Source organism: Hypanus sabinus, chromosome 29, assembly GCF_030144855.1.
Source record: "Hypanus sabinus isolate sHypSab1 chromosome 29, sHypSab1.hap1, whole genome shotgun sequence".
In the NCBI taxonomy this organism is placed as follows: Eukaryota; Metazoa; Chordata; class Chondrichthyes; order Myliobatiformes; family Dasyatidae; genus Hypanus; species Hypanus sabinus.
In genome coordinates, this window is record NC_082734.1 from 13,447,635 (window position 1) to 13,469,431 (window position 21,797).

Genomic DNA, 21,797 nt, shown 5'->3' on the forward strand with positions numbered 1-21,797 from the left:
CTTTTCAACTCCCCAGCTCAGCAGCCAACACTACCCACCCTCCCCCATCTCTCCCAGCCACTAACACATCAGTATATCTCACCTTGTAGCAACCTCTCCTCCTGTTGGGTGAACGTGGAGTGGCACTGGCGTCTAAGGCGTGGTGAGGTCTGCCCCTCGTTCGCCTGCCCTTCCATCTGAGGGCCAGTTTCAGAGGAGTGCTCTTTGGGGAAGAAAAGAAACAATCAATTTACCTCAAGATTAAGATAGGCCCATTAACCATACCACCAGAAAAATCCCTGTTGAGACCAGAAGGAAGGACAGTAATGAGGTATAATCATATAAGGTTGGCATTATATTATGGGCCGAAGGGCCTGTAATGTTCTATGTTCTGAGGTACAGAATCAAACAATGAAGCACCATAGTCAATGCACTCGAACTTCACTGCTAACAATGCACAAGATTCCACAGACGGAATATAAGGCGTTGCTCTTCCAACCTGAATGTGGCCTCACCATTGCAGTAGAAGAGGCCACACTCAGGCCTCCTCACTATTCCAAGATTCAGTCAGCAACACCTTCCCGAAGGCAACCTACATCTCCTTCGTCCAACAAAAAAAAGGTAAGTGTAAACTTCTGTCATGTGGAAAACTTTTTAACCTTCAAAAATGTATTTGTAAAATTTGAAATATGCATTATAGAACACAAGAGCAGTTTCATTACTTGTAAATTTACTCCAACTACTTAACGTTAGCATCATTTTAGTCATCATTTAGTTAAAACCCTTAAGTACATATTTTCCTAAACTTTGGTCATCCCACAGAAAGTTTTTGCAGTGGCTGCATCCAGCTTCAGCAAGTCCCTCAACGTTTATTCCGGGAGCTTGAAGTGTACCAGTTTGCAGCCCTTTGTCACAGGCAACACCTCGCTTCGAACCCAGTGAGTTTCAGACAGACCAGAGTGGGAGTCTCCAGCAGCAGCTGACCCCACCATCACCCCCCCCCCCGGAAATGCCCCTACACTGAATCCAAGAAAAACCTCAGTACATCTTCTCACACCTTCTGTTGCACCAAGAAATCACAGAACTTTAAAAATATTTCAGGAGCTGTCAATGCAATTGGGGTCACAGCACAGAATATGACATAGGAGGAATTGCCACCGTATTCGGGTGTGGTATTAAACAAAGAACACATGGATGCTCATGTTCCCTCATGGATGCAACAGGATTCCATTAAAGCTCTGTGGCTTATTTACCACCCAGACCATACATGAGACAAGGGGTCCCAACCATTTTTATGTCATGGACCCCTATCATTAACCATGGAATCCCTGACCCAGAAGAACAAATTAAGTGGCTATTCATCACATTTTCTTTGCAGAATTTTTCTTGCACATCAGTGCAATCCATTGGCTGCTCTGAAAAAGTGAGATGCACACTTTAAATCGAGCCCTTTTAGAATTGAATCCCCACAGTGGGGCAACAGGAGAAACGACAAACCAAAAAAACTAGTCTCCTATCCACTGACTGAATCTGGTCAGCTCCTTGCACGTCCTTTTCATCCTTTTCATCTGTGCTGGGTTGAGCGTCAAGCTAGCAACTCGGCCTTGTAGAAAACAGACAAATGCTAAAAGAAACTACAGAGTTGCTACCCGATGCGCCACAAGGCGCTGAAAGAAACAACAACAATTCACTAACTAACTGACATGCTTAGCTCTTGTTGGGAAGGCCAGATCACTAACCTCAATCACTTCTGGGAGTCGTGCAGAGAACTGGCTAAATCCTGATCCATGAAAGGGCCACAGAGTTATCAATTCAGCTTGCTCTGACATCAGACTCATAGGTCAAAGGACCAGCTTCATGCAATGTCCTGATATATATACAGCAAAATCTGGGCAGTGATATTGAACCAGGCTTCACTGGGCCAGTGGCAAAAACTCCATTTTAAAGGAGACAAGGAAATTGATGGACAAGGACAGACGGAGATGGAGGACCTTCACTGTTGCCCTAAACGCCAGCGGTGTAGCAGGCAATCATGGTGATGAATTAACTTGTTTAATTTCTTTAAGTCTTCTAAATGCTTGCTGGAACTTTATGTTTAATAATTTTTAAAGTTGTACCAATACAACTTTTGGCCCATCGAGTCTGCTCCGTCATTTCATCATGGCTGATCCATTTTCCCTCTAAGCCCCACCTCCTGCCTTCTCCCCTTCTTCCTGCCCTGACTATCAACCTCTGCCTTAAATATGCCCAATGATTTGACCTCCACAACTGCCCATGGCAACAAATTCCACAGATTCACCACCCTCTGGTTAAAGAAACTCCTCTTCATCTCTGTTCTGGTCTTAGACTCCCCCACCAGAAAAAACGTCCTCTCCACATCCACTCTGTCGAGGCCCTACAACATTCCAATAGGTTTCAGTGAGGTCACCACAGGTTGCTGCCTGAACTTGAAGACCCGAGCTACAAGGAGAGCTTACAGACTAGGACTTTATTCCCTGAAATAACAGAGATCGGCGGGTGATCTGATAAGAGATATACAAGATCATGAGAGACATAGACCAGGTGAAAGGATATCATCTTTTTCCCAAGGAATGGGTGGATTAAAAAAACGTGAGGGCATAGGTTTAAAATCAGAAGTGAACAATTTAGAAAGGACATTAGCAGCAGCTTTTTCACGCAATGGTGGCGCATATTTGGAATGAACTATCTCAATTAGTAATTGAAGTAGGCATAGCAGCTGACAAGCACATGGATAGGAGAGATTTAGAGAGTTATGGGCCAAATATTTAGTAATTTATTTATTGAGATATTGAGATTGGAACATCGAACCGCGCTGCCCAAATCCTAACCTAATTACAGGAGAACTTACAGTACCGATTAACCTACATCTTTGGACTGTGAGAGGAAATTGCAGCACCCAGAGGAAACCCACACATTCCAAGGGGAGTGCGTACAGACTCTTTAGAGATGACATGAGAACTGAACACCAAACTCCAATGGCCCAAGCCATAGATAGAATCGCCCTTAACCACTACGCTACTGTGGTACCCCCATGGCGGGTGGGACCAGGTCACCAGGCATGGATGAGATGGGCTGAAGGGTGTGTTTCCATGCTGTATGACTCTGTACCCAGTGAGCTGGGCCTCGTTCAGTCGGCCGTCAAACCATCCCTGGGGGAGGAAAGCCTCGAACTCCAGACACTCACCAATTAAGCACCAAGCTGCTATTGCAAACTGGCGCAAGTAGGGGGAGAAAGTGAGCACTCATAACTTCACGCCACTAAACCATGATTATGTCCCATAATATAAAACTTCAAAAGGAATACACATCAAAGGTGTCTTATTTCAAAGCTAATTTACATTCAGACATATCACGACTTATATACATATCTAGTCTCTTTCTCTGGAGTGAAGGATAAGCCTGCAGAAACCTTTCTAGAATGAATGCAGGATCATTGCTGCCCCTCCATTAACACAGCCATTCTGTATCCAAACAGCAATTCAATTATATCACCACATCAACCAGTTACTTGGGCAAGAAGTACTAATGCAAACATAGTTTGCATAGAAATTCATCGAATCAGCTTGCAAAACATCTGCCTGAAGCGCTTTAATATGGGGCAATTATCATGGAACTGGTCATGTGAGGTCAAACACTGTTGTCTTAAAATTGGTTTAAAGGAGCCCTTTAGCACAACAGCCAGAACTTAACCTCGAGAGAAAAGAAGCACCTTTGTAATTCCTTGAAGTGGTAGAGCATTAAAATCGGGAGCTTAGGATTCTGTTGCATGTCACTCTAATTGTTTTATTGGCATGTACAAACTGTGGGCCCCTGCATCCATTAAGGCCCTGTGTCTCTTGTAGAAAGATACATTGAGTAAGTTTGCAATAACAACCTGCAGACCTTCACAAACACACAAAACAGACAAAGGTACGCAAGCCCCAAAAGAGATGTATTGAAAACTAATTAAACACAAAGTACACTGCAGATGATGTGGTCAAATCAACATGTACAATACGCTGGAGGATCTCAGCAGTGTCCGTGAAACAAGCAGTCAACATTTTGGGCAAAGTCCTGACAAAGGGTCTCGGCGTGAAACGTTGACTGCACGTTTCAACAGATGCTGCCCGACCTACTGAGTTCCTCCAGCATGTTGTACATGAAAATTAAATAAATCCTTGCTCAAAGGTGTGACTTTATCAGGGAGTTATGTACAGAATTGAAGGACATGACAGAATTCCAGAGTTTAAGCCCAAACGGGGTGCGGCAGTTAACATTATGCATATGGCAAAAGGCCAAAATGCACCAATATTGATGGCATTGTTCAATACTGAAAATTAATGAGTTACAGTTAGGTTTTATTTCAAGAACTCCACAGCATAACAATTAAGTAGAATTAGATGCCTTGCATCTGAAATACCGCACTTCCAGGGAACTAGGCAAAGATACAAATCATAAGACAAAGCAGATTTAAGCCATTTACTCCATCAAGTCTATTCCACCACACAATCAGGAATGATTTATTTTCCCTCTCAACCCAATTCTCCTGCCTTCTTTTTGATGCCCTTACTAATCAAGAACCTGATGCCCTGATTTATATATACCCAATAACTTGGCCTCCACAGTCATCTGTGGCAATGAATTCCACAAATTCAACATCCTCTAGCTTTCCTCGTTATCTTTATTTTAAAGGACATTCTTGTATTCTGAGGCTATGCCCTCTGATCTTAGACCCCACCACTATTGGAAACATCCTCCCCACATCTATTCTAGGCCTTTCAATGTTCAATAGGTTTCAATGAAATTTAAGGACAGTCTGGTTGGAAACTTAAGTCAGCCTTCATAGTATCCAGGATATCTTCAAGGAGCGATGCCTCAAAAAGGCGGCGTCCATTATTAAGGACCCCCATCACCCAGGACATGCCCTGTTCTCAATGCTACCATCAGGTAGGAGGTACAGAAGCCTGAAGGCACACACTCGGCGATTTAGGAACACCTTCTTCACCTCTGCTACCCGATTTCTGAATGGACACTGAACTCATGAACACTACCTCACTGAGCATTGTGGGCATACTATGTTGGAACCAGAATATATGGTGACACTTGGCGGGCTACCCCTAGCACGTCATTAGATTGCACTGGTTGCTACTGCAAACTATGCATTTCACTTAATGTTTTGATATACATAATAAACAGATCAATCTGAATCAGGTTCATAAATACCCCAGTGAGAGAAACCTGCTGTCCTTGCTCATTCGAGCCAATGTGACTCCAAATGACTACCTTCCAAAACAAAAAAGCACTAGGGTGAAGAAATTATGAGAAGGGCTATAAATGCTCCCATTGTCATCAAATGAATGAATGGATAAATGAAGTTTTAAAAAAAGCGGAATTGGATAAAAGACAGGGAAAACAGAGTAACTAATTCATCTGCTTTTCCAGAGAAACCACAAAAATTACTGTGGGGGCATGTAAATAAGATGAACATTTAGACTATTGTAGTAGAAATGCTGATTCATTACTTGGTTCTCCTCAGAACCAAATTACTGCCCTGACCATTCCCCCTCCTAGTCCCCAAATGTATCAGGGCTTTGAAATGCAAAGTGCATGCTAGTCAGCAAGCATGCATAGCCAAAGATTATGCCTGGATTTTAGCGATAAATCCCAGCAGTTCCAAAGAGACCATCTCTAGAGGGGAGGAAGCAATGGCAAAGTTTCACAGTCTCTGTGGTGTTGATTCCCCCTTTGTAGACATAACGCCGCGCAGTAGTACAAAGATAACCCTGGTAGCCAGCAGCCACTATAGCACCCAATGAGTTGTAAGCTAGTCAAGAACTTACAGAACAAACACAAATCTTGAAGGGGGGGGGGGGAACAATATTTTGGTTGATATTTTACAGAATACTAAAAGCTTGGAATTTACAAGAATAAAGCCTATTGTACATCAGATATTTGCAATTAAAGCTCACAAAATTTTATTTTTGTTATTAGAGAATTTACTCAACACTGATTATGGACTGATGATAAAAGCTCATATGCTGTGAAACAATACAAATTTTGCACCAATCACCACCCCCTCCAACTCTCACACTCCTCTCAAAGGCCACATCTTCTACGAATTGAGGGGGAAAAGTAAAAGACAAAAACTGCTTTTCGATCATCCACTGCCAAAAAGGCCAACTAATGTTTCATACGATTGATTTTATTCCAGGGCCGTTCCAATTTAAATGCAATGAAGTACTTAAATGATATCACAAGAGTAACTCAGCAAAATAATGGACTGCAATGGTGTATATGTCTCAGATTTGAGTCTTAATGTTCAGAATGTAGAGGCATCAGCTGAGTAAGCGTAAAGCAACACACACACAATGCTGGAGGAACTCGCAGGCCAGGCAGCATCCATGGAAAACAGTTGATGTTTTGGGCTGAGACCCTTCTTCAGGACTGGAAAGGAGGGTACCCTGTCTGGGTACCCTCCAACCTGATAGCATGAATATCGATTTCACCCTCAGGTGAAAAACTCCACCTCCCCCCACCCCTCTATTCCACACTCTGACCTTTCACTTCTCACTTGCCTATTACTTCCCCCTCCTTCCCTTACTCCTATTGTCCACTCTCCTCTCCTACCAGATTCTTTCTTCTCCTGCCCTTGACCTTTCCCACCCACCTGGCTTTACCTATCACCTTCCAGCTAGCCTATTTCCCCTTCCCCTGCAACTTTCTGTCCTGAAGAAGGGTCTCAGCCTGAAACATCGACAGTTTAATGATTTCCATAGATGCTGCCCGACCTGCTGAGTTCCTCCAGCATCTTGCATGTGTTGCCTTGGATTTCCAGAACCTACAGATATTCTCGTGTAAAAGAATTAAACAGAACATTAAGCCCAAGTCAATGGAGTCCTGATATTTTGTTGCAACTAAAAATAGGTGGGGGCATTTGGAGGGGGCTAATGGGGAAAAAACTATCAGACAGTGATAAACTCTTAAAAATATCTCTGAGAACTACTTGACTCATACTCGATTTCTCACACTAAGCGAGAAACAGCATACAAATGTGTTCAAATTGTCAGTGAGTGGGCCATGCAAGCAGGATTGTAAGATAAAAGTTAAACTACAGTACTCGATCCCCAGGGCACTATTCTGTCTGGAAATCAATCTCCCTCAGCTAACCGGGACAAGAATATTCTTTGCAGCAATCAAACTACCCAGCTCCCACGCTCCTACCCAATCATATGCTGCTTTACCTGCTTTGTGGATTATGAGCATTTATTTCTTGCTCCAAACAATGTCATTGCTATCCACTTGGCTTGCAATACTTTCAGCGTTGGTCCATAGCAGTTTCACCTCTCAAACTATAATCGCACAGACACTGAATGTAACTGACTTTACAAGCATGCCCTGATGTGCACCCCTCCCACTAGGTGCAGCCAACATGCATGAGCTCACTCTCACAACAAGAACTGCCTTGAATACACAAATGCTTTTACTGCGCTGTGAACTTTATCTTGTGAGGACAATCACTCGCTTGCTTCCACAATCAATGTTAACCCCTTCATTCTGTTTTCTTTCCTAACAGAAAGAATACATGCACCAGCCAAGGGAAAGCCAATAGAAACTGGTGGATACAGCCCAGTCCATCACAGGAAAAGCCCTCCCCACCACTGAGCGTTATACGGAGTACTGCACAGGAAAGCAGCATCCAACATCAAGGACCCCCCATCATCCAGTTCATGCTCTCTTCTCGCTGCTGCCATCAGGGAGGAGGTCCCACACCACCAGGTTCAGTCACCCTTCAACTATCAGGCTCCTGAACCAACGTGGATAATTTCACTCTCCTCAAAACTGAGCTGATTCCATGACCTATGAACTCACTTTCAAGGAGCCTACAAATCGTATTTTCAGGATTATTTATGTATGAATGTGCATGGTTCGTCTTCTTTTGTACTGTGTGTGTGTGTGTGTGTGTGTGTGTGTGTGTGTCTGTGTGTGTGTGAGAGAGAGAGAGAGAGAGACAGATTTCTTTCTGAAATGATGGAATGAAACATCTTTTGGTCTCATTTTTTTGCAGGAATTTAGAACTGTGGATTTTGTCCTCTAGACTTTCCTTTCAATTACATTGCCCAGGTCTGGAATTATTTCCAAATACACAAAGTGGCCAGGTTACTTTAAATTATAATACGGGGCCAATACCTTCCACTTTAAATAAATCAATACTTCCTAAGTGGATCATCTGGGGTTCTTCAAAGTGAAAGATACCTTTACAAAACCTGGTGTCCCTCTGAGTCCAAATCACACACTAATGGTGGCAGCGACCCATCTCAGAAAGGCAACATCCATGAAGTATTTCCAGTTAAACAGAAGTGACTGGAATTTTAGTTCATTCCAGGAAAGATTTAATATGAGGAGTAAGAATTTTAGGAAAGATCAGAGGCAGAATTCTCTTCACCCAGAACATTGATACAACCTGAAATGTACTGCCTGAGAAAGTTGAAGCTGACACTCCTGTACATCCTCCCGGGTGTTAGTAATAAGAAGATAGAACAGAACTCTGAAGAGACACAGCAGTTTCCCCCTCCTCTCCACAGTCAGATTTCTGAATGGTCTGTGAACACTAGAAACACAGAAAACCTACAGCACAATGCTACCTCACTATATGACCCCCTTTTTGCACTAATTTTTTTATATTTTTCTGAATGCAGCTTAGAGTAACTTATATACTGCACTGTACTTCTGCCACAAAACAACACATTTCATGCCATGTCAGTGATAATAAACCTGATTCTGAGATGCTGAGCTGCGACCAGAACATACAGTTCTCGGGATGTTTTTATGTTGGTTGGCCAGAGACCTGGATACGCTGCTCTAAAACTTGAACATTTCACATAATTTTGGACAGGATGAGTGGAGAAATAAGTTTAGCTTATGAAGCACTTCTCTGGGACCAGAACACCAGGCGAAGTGAAGAGTGCTGCTGACATGAAGCAAATTCAATGGGGGCACAACAGAGTTAAAAGATTTACTGGGACAAAATCTAATAAATCAGATTATAATGGTGTGCAGGATTAAAGGTAAAATACAACTCAATGGCACACTGGATATATACTAAACTACTGGCTATATACTCTATCATTGATCTGGAATCACTATTTTAAATTCGGTCATGGGGATGAGTAATTAAATTAATTTGGAATTAGAAAGTCACTTAATAGAAACAAAGGAATGATTGGATTATTGTAAAGTGTGATAATTGTCCCTCCCTGATCGTTAAAACCCAACTCCAGACCTGTGATTAACACTGAGCCAGGATGGGTTTTATTTATTTATTTTTGATGTACAGCACAGAACAGGACTTTCTGGCCCTTCAACCCATGCTGGCCTGCAATCCCCTAATTTAACATCTAATCCAATCTCGGGGCAATTTACAATGACCAATTACCTACAACCCGGTACGTCTTTGGACTGTGGGAGGAAACCGGAGCAACTGGAGAAATCCATGGGGAATACGTACAAACTCCTGACAGGCAGTGCCGGGGAATTGAACCCGGGTCGCTGGTACTGTAAAGCGCTGTGCTAACTACTATGCTACCGTGCTGCCCACGATAATAAACTACTCTTAATGGGCAATAAATGTTGGCAATGTCATTATAACCATATCCCAACAAAGAATGTCAGAGTAGGTCAAATTTCATTAGGTGACTAAGCAGACAAAACATTGATATTCGAACAAATCATACTTTCTACTATTATAATAAACTTGACAATTATGGCAGAGCCAGAGTCAGGGACAATAGTTATTATCTTAGTTGGGTTCCGGTTTATTTTGCAGCATCAATAGTTGCCTCATTTACTTCCCAGAGACATTCGATGTGTGATATGGAAAGAACTGTAAATACTAAATGTACATATGCATTTTGCAGAGGTCAAATTTCTAGAATGATGGGAAATGACAGCCAGAAAGGAAACAGACATATTTCATTCTGGGAAATCCAACTTTCAATTGTACCCTCAAAATAAATGACACTTTAAAATAAATTTTTTATGCTGAATGTCCATTTTAGCATCTCAGTTGAGGCAAGTTTTTTTTAACTGCATAACAAAATGGAGGAAATCTCCCTTGAGTCAGTTTTCTGTCACATTACATTGACTGGGGAAAACAAAGCCTGCACTTTACTTGGCAACACAAACAATATGCTGGAGGAACTCAGCAGGCCAGGCAGCACCTATGGAAAAGATTAAGTAGTCAGCGTTCTGGGCCGAGACCCTTTATCAGGACCCTGAACTTTGCTTGTCTGATTTCAATCATGGAAGCACTGGAAATAGTTAATAATCCACATGTTGCAGATTACAATTAGCAACATATAAAAAAAACATTTGTCACAAAACAATTTCCCATTATTGAGACATCTTTGGAACAGAGTTGTTGTGATGTAAGGAAACAGCACACAAGTTCCAACAAACAACAAGAGTGTGCGTGCTCTAGGAATGTGTGCCGGGGATAAGCATCGCCTCACGATACAGAAAAATTCCCTTGATGTTCCTTCAAAGTGGCGCCACGAGATCACTTACAGTCACCTGAATGATGCTTAGTTTAACATCACACCTGAAAGGACAACATATTTGTCAGTGCAGCATTCCACTACAGTGGAACGACAGCCATGCCAGAACTAGAATTGAACATAAACTGTGTCTGACCAAAATATACTCAGCAATGGGCGGCACAGTAGTGTAGTCGTCAGCATAATGCTTTACAGCACTAGTAATCCAGGTTCAATTCCCATCGCCGCCTGTAAGGAGTTCGCATGTTCTCCCCCTGCTGAGCCGGTTTCCTCCCACGGTCCAAAGACAAACCGGTTGGTAGATTAATGGGTCAATGTAAATTATCCTGTGGTTAGGCTCAGGTTAAATTGGGGTTGCTGGGCAGCATGGCTCAAAGGGCCAGAGGAGAGGGGAGCAATTGGTGGATAGATGGATAGTTGGATAGAGGGATAGAAGTATAGATCGATAACATTCCAATTCAGCACAAGTAAACAGCTGACATTAAACTATTGTCCTGTACCTGGTCACGATACTAGCTTCTGCATGATCACACACAGGAAGAAATCTTTCCTATACACAGCAAGTGGCATGATATTCAACAGTGTAAAGCTTCACAGCTGGGCCCGATCTTGTTCTCACCTCTCCCAATAGCAATTACAATGAGTTCTTCTGGAAATCACTCGTGTTTAGGTACTGGATGTGCCCAAGATCTCAAACCTAACACAACGTAAGCCACAACTAGGGGACGTATAGCCGGTAGATGCTCACCATTTTTCCTCTTGTTCAAAGGAGAGAGGCCATTGCTTGACTGCAGCGTGAGCTCTTGCAGTTCATTTGTGACCGCTTCACTCTGTGGACTCGGAGCTGATCCATCATCTTCACTGTCGCCAACCCCACCACCGTCTGAACCGTTACCAGAGACGGGGAGGGGTTGGCTCACTTCATTCAGCAAATCCACTTTGGCTTGAATATTAACCTGCAACGATGAAAACAGAAAGGAAATCAATAGTTTAATTGATTAAAAATATGAATGCATTCTGACTACTGTACTATTTTCTAACAAAGGATCAAAACAATAAAAAGGCTAATCAATAAATTTTCAACTTCATTTGTAAAATATAATTCTCTTTGCACTGTTAAGCCATTAGTAATGTAATTTCTGCTCTCAGATAGCTAACCTTGACACACGATCAATCTCACAGCGAAGGCAGGCGACGATAACCAAATTCACCACCACCTTCAGGCAGCCCAGCAGTTATGAATTATTACTGAGCACTAAGCTTTTGGACTTCAGGACAGCAAGGATTCCCACTGCAGAGGGGTGGACCATCAACAGTGGCCACCTCAAATGAAGCAATGAAGACCACCACTGGTATCTCCTTAAAATCCTCCAAATCCTCCAGCAGAGGGGGAACCAGGCAGCGCCTTGCCCCCAGCATCGTGCTCTATGGTCAAAAAACTGATGGGTGATACCATCTGGTATCACGACTCTAAGCTCCATAACATTAAGACATTTTCACAAGGACAGGGAAAGAGCTTCAAGGATGTTCCCAATGCCTCCTTAAAGCTAATGAAAGAGCACCACTTGGACAGGCAGGGAGCATCTGAAGTCTCCTCAAAGGCAGCACACGGAGAATGAGAGAAAGTGCAGTACAGAACCTCCCAAACAGCGTTTAGGGAATCTCCTGCCCACCTATGGAAGTCATCCTTGGCCCCTCTGGTGAAGAATGATACGAATCTGAGTAAAATCAACAACAGCAGAGCCCAATCTAAAACTATCTGCTACTTCAAAGAACTATTTAAAAGAGGAGATTAAAATTGCATGGCTAATAGCCCTTGACAAGTTATTTTCTTTTGGCTTAGGGCAACACTCGGAGCTTAACCATACAATGGGGGTACATCAAATCACATCTTTTTCAAAGACCTTCAAAGTCTACCTCTTTAACCAAGCTTTTGATAACCTGTTTCCTGGTTAGATATTCACTCTGTACATTTGTCAGCGTCCCATGGATGTTCATTTTCAAACACATTATACACTCACAATCTGTACACAAGAAAGCACGTAGATGTCCGAAAAGTGCTTCACCAAAAAGTCCTTTATATAACACACAGCATGCTCTTGTGAATGAAACTTACGCTAAGAAGCCTATTCTCCAGTGTAGACAAAAGTTAAGACTGCTGCTGGAAAAATACTTCCACTGTGAACGGCTGCACAAACTAATTGTCTCGTAGACCCATTCACACCACCTAACTGTTCAAAAAAACGCACTTACAGAAAGACCTTGGACAAAGTACTGCATTCAGCAAACGAATGAGTCATTTCGCTCCTCCCTGAGGCAAGGGGCAGCGCGATCCCAATGATAAAATGGAAGGCAGCAATCCACTTCTCAGAACAATAAACACCACACTTTCATGCCGTGTTTTGAACATAACTATACTGAGATAGCAGGTACTTTTACTGCCCAGCCAGGTGCCATCCCTGTATTTTACTCAGTTTAAGTTTAAATGTATTGTTAAAGGCATATATACCTGGAGCATAAATGCCACAGAAGTTTTTAATTGCAAATTTCAGAAAGATTTCCACAAGAACTACAAAAGAAACCCGGGTAAGTAGATATTCAATAGATTATTTTTAAATATTTATATTAATTTTCAAGCATAGGCATAATAGCAATAGTAGTACAGAGATTGGAAATACATAGTTAATAGACAGTATATACAAATATATGCTATAGATAACACAAATGTACTAAGCCTCCCAAACCATGATGTATTTAACATGATAGAAAAGAAAATACCAAACAAAACCCCAAATTAGAAATTTAAAAAACTAAACTGAACTGAACAAAGCTGGGCTATTATATTACAACGGATATAATCAGTAATGTCAATAACTCCGCTCCTCTATCCAAATATTTAAGGATAATAAAAAGGATTCGGAAAAGGTCGAAAAAAAAGATATTCCATAGACTTAGGAAGAATACTGACCATTTTCACTGTGATATACAATTGACTGTGAAAGGGAAATTCAAGCCAAATGGTTTATTCCGGTGTCTATCGAGAAACTCCCTTACTTTAACTTATCCTTTGCGCCTATACTTCATTTATCTAATAAAGTGGCCACTTCGATAGGTACATCTGCACACCTGCTCATTAATGCAAATATCTAATCAATCAGTCAAATCAATGCTTAAAAGCATGCAGTCATGGTCAAGAGGTTCAGCTGTTTTCAGACCAAACTTCAGAATAGAGAAGAAATGTGATCTATAAGTGACTTGGACCATGGAATGATTGTTGGTGCCAGATGGGGTGGTTTGAGTATCTCAGAGAATGCTGATCTCCTGGTATTTTCCTTTCTTTCTTTTCTTTTTCAATCTTTTTATTATTATTAATAATATGAACAAAATACAAATGATATATTAATAAAGAAATTACAAACATACAAATTCCATTACAGATGAAAAAAAACATAGACAATGGTTACAGTATAAATGAGTTTACCAAAACATGAACCATACAGTATATGTATGAACATAATAAGTCTAGATATTTCATAATATATGATATAAAAGAAATAGAAAAAAAGAGAAAAAAAATTATAATACTAAATTAACTAATCTACTGATCTAATGACTAATAAAGAAAAAAAAAGAAATGCCGGAAAAGAAAAAAAAAGGGCTGTTTATAATATCTCACAAGAATACATAATCATCAATGTCGTCACTTCCGGTCCTCTCAACATACATAAGCTAAAAGCTGGAAAGTCAAATAAACTTGGAACAGGGTCATATTACATCATATGAAAATATTGAATAAATGGTCTCCATATCTTTTCAAATTTAGTAGAAGTATCAAATACACCACTTCTAATTTTTTCTAAATTTAAACATAACATAGTTTGAGAGAACCAATTAAATACAGTGGGAGGATTAATTTCCTTCCAATGGTATTTTCCATGCACAACAATCTCTAGAGTTTACAGAGAATGGTGCAAAAACAAAAGAAACATCCAATGACCGGCAGTTCTGAGGGCAAATGCACCTTGTTAATGAAAGAGGTCAGGAAAGAATGGCCAGGCTGGTTCAAGGTCACAGGAAGGTGACGAAAACTCAAATAACCACACATTACAACAATGGCGTGCAGAAGGGCAGCTCTGAACACACCACACAACAATCCTTAAAGTGGATAGGCTGCAGCAGAAGACCACATACACCGAGTGGCCACTTTATATTAGGTACAGAAGGTTCCTGATAAGGTGTCCACTGAGTGTGTAGCCAGAGAATAAATGCAACAAAAGCTAGTTTTTTGTGCATCAGCAGAGTTCAGAATCCAGGATTTCTATAAGACACTACAAAGAAACCCAGATAAGCAAATATTCTATACATTCAGGAAGAATACCAGCCATTTTCACTGAAATATACAATTACAGCAAATGGAAGTTCAAGCCAATCCTCTATTCCAGTGTTTTCCAGGGAACTTCTTTCACTTTAACCTATCCTTTGCTCCTATACATTATTGTCTGACATCCCCTCAAACACATTTGTGCTCTCACTTAACTATGGAAGAGAATCTGTATCCCATGTACAAATAAATTCAAAGAATTACCCAAAATATTATCCACAGATTTTTTTTAAATTCCATCTCTTGAATTAACTACTAGGAGACATGGATTTGAGTTAGAGAGACTGTACATACAGAAATCCGGAAAGTCTCAGCAGATTCGGTAGAAACTGTGGGTGTGGGGGAGAGATATTGACAGCACTTTGAGTGGAATCTCTTCATCAGAGTGCAGGCTTTAGTTATTTCCACGGTTTTAGTTAGTTATTGGTAGAAGAATCGGGGGGGGGGGGGGGGGGTTATTTAAAGAAGTCTTTTTCAACCAACATATGAAGTCTGAGGCAGGCAGTTCTGGAGAACCTGAAAGGCTGACTGAAGCAGAAAATCTTATCAAATTTGAAGGTTAAGTGCTTGAAGGCATAACCCACAAGGCTGCAGGCAGTGTGCTGGAAGTGGCGGAAACCTAAATGGATCAATTTTTTTAGCCAGCAGTGACCAAATGGGCTGAATGGTCTCTGTATGATTCAATCACTATTTTTATATCTTTTAATAAGACTGAGGAAGATACAAACACAAAGTTCTGAAGATCTGGTCAAGTTCCATTTGGAAGAGAGTTCATTTTTGGCCGTGCTCCTCAAAGGATAATGTCCTGTGCAGGAGCACAATCCAGATTCAGAGGTTAGAGAGTTAAATTCCAAAGTTAAGTTGCATCAACTGCTTATGTCATTGAAGGACAGACTGTTGGGTTGAAGAAGAGCAAAGTATTCAACAGGTTAAACAGAAGAAATATTGTGCTAAATATGTTGGCATTGAGGTTTATGAAGATGAGCAAATGGAAGTGAGGTAGAAATCTAGGTGACTGAATACTCCATTATTTGTACTTGAAGCATCCTAATAAAAAGATTGTGAAAGTAATACAAGCAGAATGTAACACTTGCTCCATTAGGGAATAGAGAGGGCATACAGCAGCAGGAATGGATGACCTCAAGTAACCAAATATACATTTGGAAAAAGCTCAAAAGGTTTATGGGTGGTTATTCTAATACATATGATGCAACGGCAGAAAGGCCACTTGTGACATGCTCAGCCTGGTACGGTGTGGTTGAGTGAAGTGGACAACTTGGAATGAGTAAGGAACACATGATGACTCAATGCATGTTCAAAACAATTAGGTATTTAGAAATATTATAGATCAGCAGCCATTTGGAATTGAGTTCAATGACACAGGAGAGAAATAATGGAAATGAATCAAGGGAAGTTGCTCAACTCAAAGCTCAGCCTCAGTACAATCAATAAATCAGAAAAAAAAATGCAAGACGGCAAGTGGGCAACGAAGTTCACCATAAATCCAACAGGGATGGGATTTTGTTGAAATTAAAGAACTGCAGTAAAAAACTCTGCCATAGACGATTCCAAGCCCAGCTGCAATAGGAGGAGGGTTGGACATGGGGTTAGTTTTCCAGGGCTACAGAAATACCAAAGGCCAGATCCCTGGGAGAGGAAGAATCTTTGATGGGCTACAGATGGCACAATTTGAAGGACTACCCTGGGATAGAGGACTCCAGTGGCCTGTGACCCAGCAGGGGTGATAGGCCAAGAAGAAGAAGGAAAAATAAAAAGGAGCATAAAAAAGTGAAATGAAAAGTAGGTAAAGAGCAACATAACAAGCTCATTATTTTCTAAAAATAATTAAACAGAAAACAATAAGACATTAAATGTACTGAAACATTATGAGAAGAAATATTGCTAATTGTTATTTTAACTATACTGGGAAAACAAAACGTACTTTCTATCAGTGATAACTTGAGCCTAATGTAAAAAGGCAGCACCTTAAATACAAGGCAACTTGAAAGTGCTCAAAACTAATTTGAGAATAGCTACTTTTTGTCCATTAAAACTAAGGAAGACAAGAATCATTCAATACATGAGAACGTGAAAAGTTAACAATTCCCAAACCATTATGCTACTCAGATTTATGTAAAGTTACACTGATTGGAATTGTTCAAAGTTTAATTTTTAACATATTAAATAAGAGTCAATGCGATCCTGGCTTGCCAAAATCACATAAAATGAAGCACCCAAGTGAATTACTGAAACCTGAAAATGCAGAGTTAACCGAGACATGTGATGTCTCAATAGTCTGGATTGTGACCTCGGGTTGTGGAGTGTCTCAAACCAAGTAAAAGATAAATGTCATTTTACAGGGGCTTAGACATTCCAGTTTAGATAGTTATCAGGTTCAAAGCCGCTCATCCAAAACAAAAACCTAGACACTCCTTTCAGTGCAGGATTCAGAGTTCAACAATGACGCAAGTCCCACCTTTTGTCTAAATGATGCAACTGCTCTCAGGTCCATTTAAAAGATCCCATTACACAAGTTCAAAGAACTGGGGGAAGTTACATCAGGTGCCTCGGCCAATGTTCATCTATCACTCAACATAACTGGTTTGGTTACTACTCCATCGTCTGCTTTCGATAAACAAATTTAAGTGAGATATCAATTTTAGCTCTGACAAAAAATTGTTAGCAGGAGGAACCACAATGAATGGTTAAATTACCAACTTCCAGGAATACTATAATGCACACATACCAAGCATTTCTTCAGCTAGGAGCCTAGGTACAAATTGGCTGCCATATTTTCTGACTCAGTAGCTACTTTAATAGGTACGTCACCTGCTCATTACTGCAAAAATATAATCAACCAATCATGGGTCCGCAACTCGATGCATAAAAGCATGCAGGCATGGTGAAGGAGTTTTTATGTTGTTCAGACCAAACATCAGAACAGGGAAGAAATGCAATCTAAGTGACCGGCCGTGGAATGATTGTTGGTGCCAGATGGGGTGGTTGGAGTATCTCAGAATCTGCTGATCTCCTGGGATTTTCCTGCACTATCACCATAGTTTACGGTGAAAGGTGTGAAAAACAAAACACATCCAGTGAATGGCAGATCTTTGGGTGAAACTGCCCTGTTAATGAGAGAGGTCAGAGGAGAGTGGCCAAACTCATTCAAGCTGATAAAGGAGGTGACAGCAACACAAAGAACCATGTGTTACAACAGTATCTCTGTCAAACCTTGAAGAGGATAGGCTACAGCAGCAGAAGACCATACCAGGTTCCACTCCTGTACCTAATAAAGTGGCCACTGAGTGAATATTACAATTATGACCACATGACAAAACACATTCCAGTGCTGACAAATTACTAATCCACACTGAGAAGTAATCTTAATTTAAACCTCACAAATAGACAGTTACGAGAAGGGCATACACAGGTTCAACAATGGTAAAAAACATTCTTTGAAAGTCTGTGTAAGCTAAGCTTTATTGAGTGGAGAGCAAAAGATACAACATCCTCCAGTCCCGAGCTACAAACTGCAATGAAATAAGCAAAAATACATAAGTTATTCCCTTTGCCTTTAGCATGACATCACTTAATGTGACTGGTTACCATAATAATGGCGCAACATAGAAAACAATGCAGATAGAGAACAGATGCATGGTTCCTACATCAGGCTTTGAGTGTAGTTTTCATTGATTCTACTGTACTTCTTTGTTTTATTATGGATGCCTACAAGAAAATGATTCTCACAGGACAGCATGTGGTTACATGTACTTACTGAGAAAATAAATTTACTTTGAACTTTGAGCCTGCAGATGCCACAGGCTCCCTGTCCGCGATGACAAACACATTCCAGTGCTGACAAATTACTATTCCACATTGAGAAGTAATCTTAATTTAAACTTCACAAATAGACAGTTACGAGAAGGGCATACACAGGTTCAACAATGGTAAATAACATTCTTTGGAAGTCTGTGAACTGCACAATCACTGTAACAAATGTAGAGAACTTCTCGAAGCAAAATATTTCAAAACTTGAAATCAAAGTCAATTAGGTACTTAGAATATAAATTAAAAACTTTGAATAAGCAAACTTAAGCCAAGAAATCCATTTTGGTTCAGAGAAAAGTTAGTTAGCAGAAAGAGCCAAAATGATTTGTCATACTAACTTCCAAGAATACAATAACCCACAGACATCAAGCATCTCGTCAACTAGGAAACACTCCTCACTGGGCTTGACTGGTTTCATGAATAACCGACTTCCAGGAGAATATGCTGATCAATCACTCATTAACTGAACCAATATTTTCTTTAGAAATTAATTCAGCTGCTATGGTTTTCAAAGAAGAGCATCTACATTACCTTCAAAAGAAGGCTGTTAAGTTCTGGGCTACAAAGCATGCTCGAGTGAAGCACTTTCACAGCACAAAGAACGTGGAAGAACACTGTCAATGCTGTCACCTGATGTGCAGACAACTAGTGTTGGTAAGATTTTGCCTCTGTGCCTCTCCAGTAACAGGTACAGGTCACAAAGGGGGTTTTGTTCCAAACCAACACACTGTGCACAACCATCAATTACCTGCAGTCACAAAACCTTCTATTGATGTTGATAGTTACTATACAGACATCAACCTTGAATACAAGGACCCCTTTAAATCTTTTACTAAAGTCACCAAACAGCATTTTAGTGCATGCAAGGCAGGGCAGCAGAAAAACTCATTTTGAAATCCCGGCCCGCCTTGAGAATACTAGAAAAGGCCTTTCCCATTGAGTTTTACTCAATATACAAATGCACATTATTTGCATCTCACTGGGGTCATGAGGCAAATTACAGTTTTAATCAAAGGAACGACTACCACATTTAACACGTATACTCCAGTGGCCAAGGGTGAATTATCTTATAACGGTGATTTAGTAAAGCATCTGGAATCAGGCAATGCAAAAAAAATACACTCAGTAGTCACTTCACTAAGTACACCCGCTCATTAATGCAAATCTCTAATCAGCCAATCACGAGGCAACAACTCAAGGCATAAAAGCATGCAGACGTGGCCAAGAGGTTCCGTTGTTACTCAGACCAAGCAACAGAATGGGGAAAAATGGTGATCTAATTGACTTTAACCATGGAATGATTGCTGATGCTAAATGTGGGGGATGTGAATACCTCTGAAATTGCTGACGTCCTGGGATTTTCACACACAGCTGTCTCGCAGGTTTACAGAGAATGGCGCAAAGAATAAAAAATATCATCCAGAGAGTGGCAGTTCTGTGGGCAAAAATGCCCTCTCAGTGGAGAATGGCCAGACCGGTTCAAGCTGACAGGAAGTCAAGAGTAACTCAAGTAACCACGTTACAATGGTGGTTTGCAGAAGAGCATCTCTGAATGCACAACACATCAAACCTTGGATGGGCTACAGCAGCAGAAGGCCACACCAGGAGGAACCTAAGAAGTGGCCAAAGTGTATTACAACCTATCTAACTTCTAGATTCCATGTCAACTGACTGAGCTCGGTGTGATCACCAAGCAGCTAAAAGCTGATAATGAGCAGAAGATCAATAGTTTTTGACAGAAATAAGATATTTGTAGTGAAATAATAATGGTTAGAATTTTCCTTTGTAGACATTGGCAAAGAAATAGAAATTTAAATATTATAACTTACAGTACAAAATACATCAGAAATATGCAGAGCACAGTGACACAGCTAGCACAGTTGTGGCCTCACTGTTCTGATGCTGTGGAAGTTTCCTTGTTTTCTGCATAACTATGTGGCTTTCCTCTAGGTACTTCCCACATTCCAAAGACATGCAGCACTGTAGATTAATCATTCATTGCAAATTTCCCCAAGTTTCCAGCTCAGGGGTAGAATCTGGTTGGGCAGTGGGGGTTAGGCAAGTTGGCTATGAACATAACAGAAAACGTTAGTGAGAAATGGGATTGTTATACAAGCGAGCACACTTGATGGGCTGAAATAGACTCATTCTATGTTGTAAGAAAACATGAAGTATAGCAGTGGAGCTGTGCTTAGCCACAGTCTTAACTATAACATGAGTGGTGCAGGGAGCTAAGCATGCAGCCTTGTGGAGGAGATGTTGTTGCCAATCCAAACTGACTGAGTCTGCAAGTGAGGAAATCAAGGATCCAATTGAACAAGGAGGTACTGAGGCCAGGATCTTGAAGCTTATTGATTAGTTTTGCAAGGATAATAGCATTGAATGCCGAGCTGTAGTCAATAAAGAACGTCCCGATGTATGCACCTTTGCTGTCCAGCTGTTCCAGGATGAGTGAAGAGCAAATGAGATGGGATCTGCTGTGGACCTGTTGGGCTGGTAGGCAAACTAGAGCAGATCCGACTCACTTCTCGGGCAAGAGTTTATATGTTTCATCACCAACCAATCAGAACACTTCATCACAGTGGATGTAAGTGCTACTAAAAGATAGTAACTGAGGCAGGTTACCACATTCTTCTTAGGCGCCATTGTAATTGAAGCCTGCTTGAAGCAGGATAGGTTCTCTGAGAATTTGGTGCTCAGGCACTTAAAGCTGCTTACCTTTTCCATTGCTGACCGCTCAACAAGGAATGGCGTGTGATCTCCCAACATCCTATTCCTAATCTACAATCAAATCCTTGGTCCTGCTGACACTGTGCACAAAGTTGTTGTTGCAACACCATTCAACCGCTGATCTATCTCACACCTGCAAGCCTCCTTGTTGCCATCCGAGGTTCTGCCAACAGTGGAGTTACTGGCAAATATACAGATAGTGTTTGAGCTGTACACAGCAGTGAGTGTAGAGAAAGTGGAGGACTACATTAAGCTCACATCTGTGAAGTGTGTATGTGTTGGCCATCAGCGAGAAGTTATTACCACTGCACAATGACTGTGGTCTT

General features: G+C 41.0%; 1 protein-coding gene across 9 annotated transcripts in view; it reads right to left on the reverse strand.

Annotated features, from left to right (window-relative positions):
* Window positions 1–21,797, reverse strand: part of LOC132383017 (myocardin-related transcription factor A-like) — a 216,309-nt gene that overhangs the window by 130,711 nt on the left and 63,801 nt on the right. For 8 of the 9 annotated variants that reach the window (XM_059953712.1, XM_059953713.1, XM_059953714.1 and 5 more), the window contains 2 exons: window positions 11,281–11,488; window positions 83–202 (listed from right to left, as the gene is read on the reverse strand). In XM_059953712.1, the coding sequence (XP_059809695.1) occupies window positions 83–176 (94 nt within the window). In that variant the 5' untranslated portion in view covers window positions 177–202; window positions 11,281–11,488. Of the gene's footprint in view, window positions 1–82; window positions 203–11,280; window positions 11,489–12,648; window positions 12,669–21,797 lie in introns of those variants that run through there. The other variant, XM_059953716.1, reaches the window with a different exon arrangement.